This window comes from Astyanax mexicanus, chromosome 5 (assembly GCF_023375975.1).
Source record: "Astyanax mexicanus isolate ESR-SI-001 chromosome 5, AstMex3_surface, whole genome shotgun sequence".
Taxonomy (NCBI): domain Eukaryota; kingdom Metazoa; phylum Chordata; class Actinopteri; order Characiformes; family Acestrorhamphidae; genus Astyanax; species Astyanax mexicanus.
Window position 1 is genome coordinate 17,749,533 of NC_064412.1, and position 12,392 is coordinate 17,761,924.

Below are 12,392 nucleotides of genomic sequence, written 5' to 3' on the forward strand. Positions count from 1 at the left end.
GTGGCATGTAGAGCTTTGATTAACGGGGGTGCTTCAGCACGGATGGTGCTTTACGGAAAAGAGGCTGCCATGGCAACTTCAACAACCATTAGAGAAGGCTGAATTTCTACAGTTCATGCGTGCACACTCACCTCTTGTGCAAACATACAATAATAGAATAAACCACAAACAAACACAGGCTTTAAGGCAAATTTGTGCTTTGCCAGTGTTGTCTGTATGTATATCAGCTAATTAGTGTTATAGAATGATAGGAGATATGATGAGACAAGAAAATGCCCAACTCCTAACTTGTCCAGTATGTATATTTGAGCCATTGATATTTAATTGTTTATCTAGATTATTTTAGAAAGTCACTGATTGAGCTTTAGAAATAGATTATATGAACAGACTAAAGGAAGCCGGTAACACTTTATAATACTGTTCCATAGTTAATAGGTAACTAAGCAGGAACTAAGCAGGAACTAATTAATAGTGCTGCATTAACACCTAAATATTTTCTATTAACTACCAGGGAGTACTGAATAATTACTCAGTAGATAGTACTGAACTAATGATTATAGTAGTACACTATTAACTCCACAATAATTACTGAGACTTACATATCTCCCAGAGAACTACTTACTAATTATGTCTCCTTTATAATAACTATTCATTAATTACTGCTCAAATCAACATTAATTACTGAAAACCCTTACATGCCACCTGGGGAACTATAGATCTAAATCAGGCATATTTGATTTAAATGCATATTAATTGAAGGCATATTTGAATTAAGCAAGTGACACCATTTGTAGTAGTGGTAACCTTAATTACCTTATTATCCTCAGTTCCTTCCAAATATTAGCAACATATAGTAAAATATTTCAGTGTGTATTACTCTGCTTAACCATCATTTTTGGAAGAAAAAAACAACATTATAACGTAATATTATTGCATAGAAGCATTGATGGAAGTTCTCCAGAAGGCATCTAAGACTCTAAGAATGACTGTGAGACAGTAATAATGTAACAATCATTGCTTTAATATTAGGTATCAGCCTTATAAAAGTGCATCTTCAGCCTTTGCAGTCTCACAGAGATTTTTTTTTACTGCGCACTATTAGGGTAATTACGGTAATTTCACAGCCGACGCAGCTCTCCTGGTCCTTCGTTTAAATTCTCTGCTGCTGCTGCTGCTGCTGGAGGAGGAGGATTAAGAGAGACTCTGCTGCTTTCATATTTCTGTATTTGATTGAAAATAAACTAGTAATTGTAGCCGGTAGGGCTACAAGTAAAACTTTTATTTTGAAAGGAATCCCTGGGGGCAGCCATAGCAGTGGGGAAGCCCATAGGGAGAGTGCTAGAGATTAGGGGGGGGGGGACTTTTATTTTGAAGTTCGGTGGTGGGGGCGGCCATTTTAGAGGGGCATTTTAGTCTCGCGGTAGTTTGCCAAGGATCGTTTGGTCTCGTTGGGTCACCGGTGGGCCGCAGGCACGGTGTGTAGTACCGGTAACTGGTTTAATGCGGATAATTATATCCTTGTTTTATAACTCGAGTGAGTTTTTTTAGAAAATAGACTGTTGCGATTCTGGATCCGAGGTGTGAAACCTCCTGAGGGGAGTGAGGAGCTTCTGGAGTGGAGGGAGACTGCGTGAGCTTGTGTATGAGCTAACCATATGAGGGTATGTTGTGCTTTCTGCCTTATAAAAGTTTAGCAGGTTTTAACTGTTTAGACTTATATATATATATATACACGGTGTTTAGATTGCAGGAGGGTGATTGCGAGGCTGCCTAGGAGAGCTTAGCGTGGGCATTTATTATCAGTGAGAGCTTCACCTGGAGGGTGGGCAGGAGCTAAAGGAATACTCTTAATTGGGCAAATACTGCTGTTGCACAGGATGGCGCATGCCTGTGATAGTAGCCACTGTTCTACATACTGTTTTTAGAATGTTTTATTATATAGTTTAATTCTAGTGTTATACTCCCTGCTGTAGTCTCAACCTTGTGGGAGACCCAGTTCTAGTCCTAACTAGAATTTGGTTGATATAACCCAAAATACCGATTTAACCTACTGCTGATATTAGTGGGGTGCCTGAATCAACCCAAGTTACTAATTCAATAATGGTTAGGTTTCCTTTTTTTTATGGAGTATAACCTCAGTAAGCTCTGAGTAATTAGGATTCACCTCAGTATTGTATTTGGTTTTCAATTCTGGATGTATGGGTTTAATGAGTGTGTATATTTATTTTTCTAAGTTTGGGATTTGCTTTGTGTAGGTTGTGATTTTTTTTTTCTTTTTTTTTTTGTTATTTTCATCGCAGTATATTTATATGCATGTGAGTGTAGTGTGAGGTGATACAGCCGTACTGAGTGTGAGCCCTTGGTTGCTCGAGATTAAAGTGGGTACATTCCTCTTTCTTGGGGAACCACCATTTGATACTTGAATAATTTTATTGTCTTGGAACATTTTTTAGCTACCCTAATAAAATTACCTACGTTTTATTTTATAATCTAAATACTGAATGAGTAAAATTGTGTTTATAGAATTGTGTATGGTTGTTTACCCCGTTGTGGGTTGAGAGTGTACTCTGACATTTAAAAACAAGAAAATAAAGATTCCTTGTTTGCATCAGACTCCATGAGAATGTACTTGTGTCCTTAACTGTTAGAGGGTGTATGTGGGACTAATAGATTACGATCAAAGGTTGAATTGTGGGCATTTTGGTCAATCTTTTTTTTATTAGGGGTCTCCCACCCGATATAACAAGGGAGTGGCGTAGTCATATTGCCTTAAATGGTGGGTCAAGGTCACATTTATGGCGTAGTCGGCAGGATGGAGTTTTGATGCAAGAAAGGAAAAATTATACTTATAGTAAGATATAATCGTATACTAATAGTGGCTGTAGTTGTGTTGAATTTTGGCACCCCATGGTTTATATATAAGGGAGAACAGAGAACAGTGGCTATTATCTGAAGACCAGCTGGGATCCAGGACCAAACCTTCAAAGAAGATTTTTTTTTTTTCCCTTCTTTGTTTTTCTTTTGGGGTTGGAGAAGTAATTTGTTTTGCTGCTTATCTTGGGACTCTGGAAATATACATATAGATAGATAGATATAACAAAAAAAAAATATATATATATATATATATATATATATATTTTTTTTTGTTTTTTTCCCTTTTCCCTTTCCGCTCTCTTAATGTCTGTAGTAGATTCTGATATGGAAGAGCAGCTTAGAGTTTTGGCTGAGCGTGTACAACAGCTACAAGCTGATAATGAACGTTTGCGCTCCAATGTAGGGGCTAGTGCTAGTGCTAGTGATAATGCTACTGAAGGGAGTGTTAATCTTTCAGAGACACGTGGGGTAACTGAACGATATGTATATATGCCTAGAGAGAGAAAATGCCCTAGATTTTCAGGGAAACCTACTGATGTGTTAACAGTGGAGGACTGGGTTGAAGAGGTCCATCGGTCCTTGGAGAGCCGTCACATGTCTCAAATCGAGCAAGCTTTGTTCATATATGATCAATTGGACGGTGAGGCTAAAAATGAAATCAAATTCCGCCCCATTAGTGAAAGAAATGACCCGAAGAAAATTTTAGATATTTTAAAAGAAATTTATGGATGTTCTCAATCCTATATAGGCCTTCAGAAACAATTTTTTCAGCGTAGACAACTAGACGGGGAATCTTTACGTGAGTATTCCCACGTTTTGCTGTCCCTTATGGAAGCAATCAAACGTAGAAGCCCCCGGTTGATTTCAAATGCAGACCATCTGGTGCGTGATCAATTTATTGAACACGTAAGAGATGGTATGCTTCGAAGGGAACTTAAGCGATCAGTGAGACTTGACCCTAATGTTTCTTTTTTGACTATTCGCAGCGAAGCCATCCGATGGGTGGAAGAAGGCGAGCATGTGGGCAATCCAAGGGCCAGGGCGTATTCTTGTGACACTCAGGTTGAAGTCATGGGTGAGTGTAACATGGAAAGCCAGACTGTAACACCTAAAGCTAATACGGAACTATCTGAATTAAAGGAGTGCCTGAGAAAGCAGCAAGCACAGTTAGACATGCTGATGAACCATCTTTCCTTGACTAGCACCCACCCTCCGCCTCATAGGGAACCTATGGCTAATGCAGCTGGACAGTTTCGTTACGATCCTACAGGGAAGCCTATTTGTTTGCGGTGCAACCAGGTAGGACACATTGCAAGGTTTTGTAGGGCAGGAAGGGGACCAGGTATGGTGCCTAGAGGGGGGGACAGTCGCTCCAGTCCTAGGACGGGTGTGGTGGCCAGCATTTCAGAGCCGCAGGGAAACTAGAACCCTCTGGTGGCGAGAGCCAAACATCAGGTCAGGGGAAAGTGGGCTCAAGGTTAACTTCTGGGGATGGGTCAAAGCTTATGGGGGAGTGCCCGGTAGTAGAAGTAGTGATGGGAGGGGTTCCGGTGTCTTGTCTGTTAGACACAGGCTCCATGGTAACCACCGTGACAGAAAAATTCTTTGATGAACATTTACAGTCTCTATCAGGCCAACTTCAAGAGTGTCGCTGGCTTCAACTCAGAGCAGCTAATGGGTTGGAAGTTCCTTATTTGGGTTATCTAGAGGTTGACATTCAAGTCTTGGGTAGAACTTTACCAGGGATGGGTGTCTTGGTAGTAAGGGATCCTAGTGATCCCCATACTAGAGTCCAAAAGTCCAAGGTTCCAGGTTTACTAGGCATGAATGTGATTAGCCCATGTTACAGCGAAATATTCCAGCAGCATGGTTCTTCCTTGTTCCAGACCACTCCTTTGCAGTCAAAAAGGAATGCCTGGAGACAGGTGTTTGCCGAATGCCAAAAATTAGAGTGTTTGCCAGCAACCGGGTATCTAGGACCAGCTAAGGTGGCCGGGCGTACAGCAGTGCGTGTCCCTGCAGGATCAGTGAAGTTGGTGGAGGCCATAGGAAACCAGCATTTGGGGCCATCACTGCAGTCTGTGCTCCTTGAACCGGGCAATGGAAGGCTCCCTCCAGGTATTTTATTATCTAGAGCTTTTCTTTCGTTTAATAGAGGACAGTTGGTTGTACCAGTGGTAAATGTAGAAACTAGGGATATATGGATCCCTCCCGCTACTGTGCTTGGAGCATTGTTTTGTGCAGAACAGCAGACGAGTAGGCAGGTACTGTCTTTTGAGGAACAGACTGGAGTAGAAGGGCGAGTAGCAGTGATTAGGTCCTTGAGTGTCGGACATAGCGAATTGGATTTGTCTAGTCTTTCTTGGCCTACATTGTCTACAGAGCAGGAACAGCAAGGAAAGGCTCTACTCCAACAGTTTAGTGGAGTGTTCAGCCATAGTGAGGGTGATGTGGGGTGTACTAACTTGATCGCCCATGAGATTCCTGTTTTAGATGATATTCCAGTTCGTCAGCGGTACCGCCGTCTCCCGCCGTCACAGTATGAGCAGGTCAAAGCCCATATTCAAGATTTGGTGGATAGGGAGATTGTCCGGGTGAGCTGTAGCCCCTACTCGTCTCCAATTGTCGTGGTCCAGAAGAAGGATGGGACGATACGGCTGTGCGTGGACTATCGACAGTTAAACGCCAAGACTCGAAAAGACGCTTATCCTCTGCCAAGGATAGAGGAGTCCTTGGATGCTTTGGCAGGGGCAAGACTGTTTTCTACCCTTGATCTTACCAGTGGCTATAACCAAGTTCCCATGGCTGAAAAAGATAAACAAAAGACTGCTTTCTGTACCCCATTTGGGCTCTTCGAGTTCAATCGAATGCCCTTTGGACTTTGTAACGCCCCGAGTACTTTTCAGCGTTTAATGGAGCGTATTTTTGGGGATAAACGGTTCCATTCGCTATTATTATATTTGGATGACATAGTTATTTTTTCTCCATCATTTGACACTCACCTACAGCGTCTGGAAATGGTACTGGGAAGACTGCAACAGTACAATTTAAAATTGAAACTTGAGAAGTGCCATTTCTTTCAGTCAGAGGTTCACTATTTGGGACATGTGATTTCTTCGAATGGGGTGGCAACAGATCCTGAAAAGATTCGAGCGGTTGCAGAATGGAGACGTCCCGAGACGGTAAAAGAACTTAGATCCTTTCTCGGGTTTGCGTCATATTATCGCCGCTTTGTGGACCAGTTTGCCAAAATCGCCGCCCCTTTGCATAAGCTGGTAGCAACCTTGCAAGAGGGTAAAAGGAAGATGAGTAACAGGTCTTTGGAAGGGAGGTGGGATAATCTGTGTGAGGTCGCCTTTAATGCTTTGAAAAATAAGTTAGTGACTGCACCAGTGCTAGCGTATGCTGATTTTTCAAAGCCATTTATCTTGGAAATTGATGCAAGCCATAGTGGTCTTGGGGCCGTTCTGTCGCAGGAACACGAAGGAAAGAAAAGACCTGTTGCTTACGCCAGTAGAGGGCTTCACCCAACAGAGAGAAACATGTCAAACTATAGCTCTATGAAGTTGGAACTCCTGGGGCTGAAATGGGCAATAACCGAGAAGTTCCGTGAGTACCTGTTGGGGGCCAAATTCATGGTATTTACTGACAATAATCCATTGAGCTACCTACAGACAGCAAAATTGGGAGCAGTAGAGCAGCGGTGGGCATCCCAACTGGCCCTCTTTGACTTTGATATCAAGTATCGCCCTGGAGGGGCGAATCGCAATGCTGACGCTTTATCTCGGCAGGTCGAGCGGCCACCCCCTGTGACGATCCAAGAAGTAACACCAGGGATTGCAGTACCATGTATTGACCAGGAATTGCCAGGGGTACAAAACACCGGAATGATTGCCGAAATGAACACTCTCCCTTTGCGACGAAAGGCTGACTTAATGGCTCTGCAAGCAGATGACCCCATTATTGGGGCATTTTTGGTGTACTGGAGAAGGGGCTACCCGCCTTCGGCAGAAGAACGAAAAACAGAGGCACGGCCAGTTCTAGAACTGACCAACCAGTGGAAAAGGATCAGAAACCATAGTGGAGTACTGTACAGACTAACTCATATGCCAGGGGAATGTAAAGAAGTGTTACAGCTGTTGTTGCCAGAGGTATTAATATCTGAGGTGTTGACAGCTCTCCACGATAATCACGGACACCAAGGGTGTGAGAGAACCACTCACCTGGTAAGAGAGCGATGTTATTGGCCCCAGATGAGGAAGGAGATCGAGCAGTGGTGCCAACAGTGTTCTCGTTGTGTGGCCGCCAAAGCGGTGTACCCAAAGGTGCGAACTTTTCCAGGTAGTCTAATTGCTTGTAAACCCTTGGAGATTGTGGCAGTGGACTTCACAGTACTAGAGCGGGCGAGTGATGGCCGAGAGAATGTGTTGGTCGTGACTGATATATTTTCAAAGTTCACTCAGGCTTACCCCACCACCGACCAAAAGGCCAGTACAGTGGTGCGTATTCTGACCGAAAAATGGTTCTATCTGTATGGTATCCCTCAGCGAATACATTCAGACCAAGGTCGAAATTTTGAAGGAGAACTGATGAAGGCTCTTTGTAAGGTGTATGGGGTGGAGAAAAGCCGCACTACTCCGTACCATCCAGCCGGAAATGGACAGTGTGAAAGGTTCAACCGGACGATGCATGACTTGCTGCGAACGTTGCCAGTGGAAAAGAAGCGCAGGTGGCCCCAACATCTTCCACAGTTAATTTTTGCATACAATACTACCGTGCATCAATCCACTGGCCACACTCCATATGAGCTCATGTTTGGCCGAAAACCACAATTGCCCATCGACTCATTGCTGGGGAGAGTGGAGGAGCAGTTTATGGACGGATCAGTGGAAGATTGGGTGACGGAACAGAAAGAATTTCTTCAATTCGCTTATGCCAGTGCGGAATGCCACTTGAAAGCAGCAAGCACCCAACGGGCTCAGAAACATCAGACTGGGATAGCCCCAGTACTTCCTGTTGGGACTGTTGTTTTTAGGAAGAATCATGTGCAAGGCCGTAATAAAATTCAAGATGTGTGGGATGGCATTCGGTACAAGGTGGTGAAGTGTTTAGATGGAGATGGTAGAGTATATACAATTCGCCCAGAAGGAGAACAAGGGCCAGATAGAAACATTCACCGGACAGAATTGCGAGTGGTTCCGGGACAAGATGTTGCTGGCCCCGCAGACGTCCCGAAAGAAAAGCAGGGGGCCCCAGAAGAGGAGCAATGGGAAGGTAGCCAGAGCACAATTGAGGAGGAGGAGTCCCAATGTTGGGTAGTAGAGCTTGAAACTGACATTCCTACTACAGATCCGCAGCCTCCCCAACCAGAAGTTTGTCCACCCCAGCCAGTACAGGTAGCACTGAGGCGCTCAACAAGAACCACAGCAGGTAAACACTCAAACCCTCATAATCTCCCCCGCCCAATGGCTGATCCAAGGGGGTCAGAGGGGACTACAGTTCACCCGGTCCTTAATACAGTGCAAGGGTTTTTTAGACCCTGGTAAGAGCAGGGAAGGTCACCGAGACGGTGACATTTCAAAGTGGGGTTGAATGTAGCCGGTAGGGCTACAAGTAAAACTTTTATTTTGAAAGGAATCCCTGGGGGCAGCCATAGCAGTGGGGAAGCCCATAGGGAGAGTGCTAGAGATTAGGGGGGGGGGGACTTTTATTTTGAAGTTCGGTGGTGGGGGCGGCCATTTTAGAGGGGCATTTTAGTCTCGCGGTAGTTTGCCAAGGATCGTTTGGTCTCGTTGGGTCACCGGTGGGCCGCAGGCACGGTGTGTAGTACCGGTAACTGGTTTAATGCGGATAATTATATCCTTGTTTTATAACTCGAGTGAGTTTTTTTAGAAAATAGACTGTTGCGATTCTGGATCCGAGGTGTGAAACCTCCTGAGGGGAGTGAGGAGCTTCTGGAGTGGAGGGAGACTGCGTGAGCTTGTGTATGAGCTAACCATATGAGGGTATGTTGTGCTTTCTGCCTTATAAAAGTTTAGCAGGTTTTAACTGTTTAGACTTATATATATATATATACACGGTGTTTAGATTGCAGGAGGGTGATTGCGAGGCTGCCTAGGAGAGCTTAGCGTGGGCATTTATTATCAGTGAGAGCTTCACCTGGAGGGTGGGCAGGAGCTAAAGGAATACTCTTAATTGGGCAAATACTGCTGTTGCACAGGATGGCGCATGCCTGTGATAGTAGCCACTGTTCTACATACTGTTTTTAGAATGTTTTATTATATAGTTTAATTCTAGTGTTATACTCCCTGCTGTAGTCTCAACCTTGTGGGAGACCCAGTTCTAGTCCTAACTAGAATTTGGTTGATATAACCCAAAATACCGATTTAACCTACTGCTGATATTAGTGGGGTGCCTGAATCAACCCAAGTTACTAATTCAATAATGGTTAGGTTTCCTTTTTTTTTATGGAGTATAACCTCAGTAAGCTCTGAGTAATTAGGATTCACCTCAGTATTGTATTTGGTTTTCAATTCTGGATGTATGGGTTTAATGAGTGTGTATATTTATTTTTCTAAGTTTGGGATTTGCTTTGTGTAGGTTGTGATTTTTTTTTTCTTTTTTTTTTTGTTATTTTCATCGCAGTATATTTATATGCATGTGAGTGTAGTGTGAGGTGATACAGCCGTACTGAGTGTGAGCCCTTGGTTGCTCGAGATTAAAGTGGGTACATTCCTCTTTCTTGGGGAACCACCATTTGATACTTGAATAATTTTATTGTCTTGGAACATTTTTTAGCTACCCTAATAAAATTACCTACGTTTTATTTTATAATCTAAATACTGAATGAGTAAAATTGTGTTTATAGAATTGTGTATGGTTGTTTACCCCGTTGTGGGTTGAGAGTGTACTCTGACATTTAAAAACAAGAAAATAAAGATTCCTTGTTTGCATCAGACTCCATGAGAATGTACTTGTGTCCTTAACTGTTAGAGGGTGTATGTGGGACTAATAGATTACGATCAAAGGTTGAATTGTGGGCATTTTGGTCAATCTTTTTTTTATTAGGGGTCTCCCACCCGATATAACAAGGGAGTGGCGTAGTCATATTGCCTTAAATGGTGGGTCAAGGTCACATAATCAAGATATTGAGATCTTTTCCAGCTGATTTTACCCCCGGATCAGAGCAGGACTCTTTGTGGGTTGTTAACCAGCTTTAGGATGTGTGTTAGCTAGCTAAGTTAGCTAAGTTGTGTGTGTAGTTAGCGTTAGCCAGCTAAGTTAGCTAGGTTATGTGTGTGTTAGTTAACTGGCTAAGTTAGCTAGGTTATGTGTGTGTTAGTTAACTGGCTAAGTTAGCTAGGTTATGTGTGTGTTAGTTAACTGGCTAAGTTAGCTAGGTTATGTGTGTGTTAGTTAGCTAGTTTAAATGTGTGTTAGTTAGCTAGGTTATGTGTGTGTTAGTTAACTGGCTAAGTTAGCTAGGTTATGTGTGTGTTAGTTAACTGGCTAAGTTAGCTAGGTTATGTGTGTGTTAGTTAGCTAGTTTAAATGTGTTTTAGTTAGCTAGGTTATGTGTGTGTTAGTTAACTGGCTAAGTTAACTAGGTTATGTGTGTGTTAGTTAGCTAGTTTAAATGTGTTTTAGTTAGCTAGGTTATGTGTGTGTTAGTTAACTGGCTAAGTTAACTAGGTTATGTGTGTGTTAGTTAGCTAGTTTAAATGTGTGTTAGTTAGCTAGTTTATGTGTGTTCGTTTGCTAGCTAAGTTAACTTTTATGTGTGGGTTAGTTAGCTAGGTTATATGTGTGTTAGCAAGTTAAATGCGTGTGTGTTAGTTAGCTAGGTTAAATGTGTGTTAGTTAGCAAGCTAAGTTAGCTAGTTTAAATGTGTGTGTTAGTTAACTAGGTTAAATGTGTGTGTGTGTTAGTTAGCTAGGTTAAATGTGTGTTATTATTATTATTATTAATGTATATTTCCCTTTATAATACTGTGACATGATCTGCAGTAACTCCTAAAGAAGAACACAGTAACTCCTCAGTAATTAGTAATTAGTTAACATGTTTCTCACTTTATAATACTGTGGTATGATTTGCAGTAACTCCTAAAGAAGAACACAGTAACTCCTCAGTAATTAGTAATTAGTTAACATGTTTCTCACTTTATAATACTGTGGTATGATTTGCAGTAACTCCTAAAGAAGAACACAGTAACTCCTCAGTAATTAGTAATTAGTTAACATGTTTCTCACTTTATAATACTGTGGTATGATCTACAGTAACTCCTAAAGAAGAACACAGTAACTCCTCAGTCATTAGTAATGGGTTACCATGTGCTGCTGTTAACTCCCGAAAAAAGAAGACAGGGACCCCTTATTAATTATCTATGAAGAACACAGGGATGCCTAGTCCGTTATCTAACACAAATATTTATTCATTTAAACATGATTTCCCCCAGAATAAGGATGTAGGACACAGCCTACAGTAAAGCTGTATGTGAGCCATCACTTCTACTGAGCACATCTCCAGGAGGACTGAAGAAGAGCACAGGTTTAGAATAAACACCTGTAACACTGACAGAACATTACAAAAATGGGGGTTAAGCAGACTACTGCACATTTCAGTGTGTCTAACATTTGGAAGATATTGAGCATACTAAGGTAAGTAAGGTTAATATATGATAAGTGGTGTCACTGACTTTAATATCACCACTGATAGAATAACCTGCAGCAGCAGATAAACACTCTGGAGGCTATCGGTCTGGCGCTGTGGAATTACCGTAATTACCCTAATAATGCGCACTAAAAGTCTGTGAGACTGCAAGGCTAAAGATGAACGTTTATAAGGTTGGTGCTGAAAATTAAAGCAGTGACCATTAAAACAAAATTGAGTACAGTCAGTCTTAGAGTCTTCTGGAGAACATAAATAATGTCTACTATGTAATAATATTACGTTATTTTTTTTATTTTTTTTCTTTTAAAAATGGGGTTTAAGCAGATTACGACACACTGTAGTATTTTACTATATGTTGCTAATATTTGGAAGATAATGATGATAATAAGGTAATTAAGGTTACTACTACTACAAATGGTGTCACTCAAATATGCCTTTAATATCACCACTGATAGAATAATTGTTTGTGTAGACTGATTTAGATCTATAGTTCCCCAGGTGGGATGTAAGGGTTTTCAGTAATTAATGTTGATTTGAGCAGTAATTAATTAGTAATTAATGAATAGTTATTATAAAGGAGACATAATTAGTAAGTAGTTCTCTGGGAGATATGTAAGTCTCAGTAATTATTGTGGAGTTAATAGTGAACTACTATAATCATTAGTTCAGTACTATCTACTGAGTAATTATTCAGTACTCCCTGGTAGTTAATAGAAAATATTTAGGTGTTAATGCAGCGCTATTAATTAGTTACTGCTTAGCTACTGCTTAGTTACCTATTAACTATGGAACAGTATTATAAAGTGTTACCAGGAAGCCTATATTAGCTGTGTTCCCAGCTCACCAA

General features: G+C 41.7%; 1 protein-coding gene and 1 long non-coding RNA gene across 2 annotated transcripts; both read left to right on the forward strand.

Moving 5' to 3' along the window:
* The first annotated feature begins 1,380 nt into the window (after positions 1-1,380).
* Positions 1,381-4,760, forward strand: LOC125802266 (uncharacterized). Its single transcript, XM_049479751.1, has 2 exons — positions 1,381-1,661; positions 1,744-4,760. Exon 2 carries the CDS (start codon positions 3,178-3,180, stop codon positions 4,297-4,299), a length of 1,122 nt encoding a protein of 373 aa, XP_049335708.1. The 5' UTR covers positions 1,381-1,661; positions 1,744-3,177; the 3' UTR covers positions 4,300-4,760.
* Positions 4,761-8,575: 3,815 nt separating this feature from the next.
* Positions 8,576-9,827, forward strand: LOC125802267 (uncharacterized). Its single transcript, XR_007439291.1, has 2 exons — positions 8,576-8,879; positions 8,962-9,827. It is a non-coding gene; the product is annotated as an uncharacterized LOC125802267 (long non-coding RNA).
* The last annotated feature ends 2,565 nt before the right edge of the window (positions 9,828-12,392 follow it).

Coding starts and splice junctions, on each gene's coding strand:
- LOC125802266 (XM_049479751.1), top strand. CDS start 3,178: ATGTCTGTAGTAGATTCTGATATGGAAGAGCAGCTTAGAGTTTTGGCT.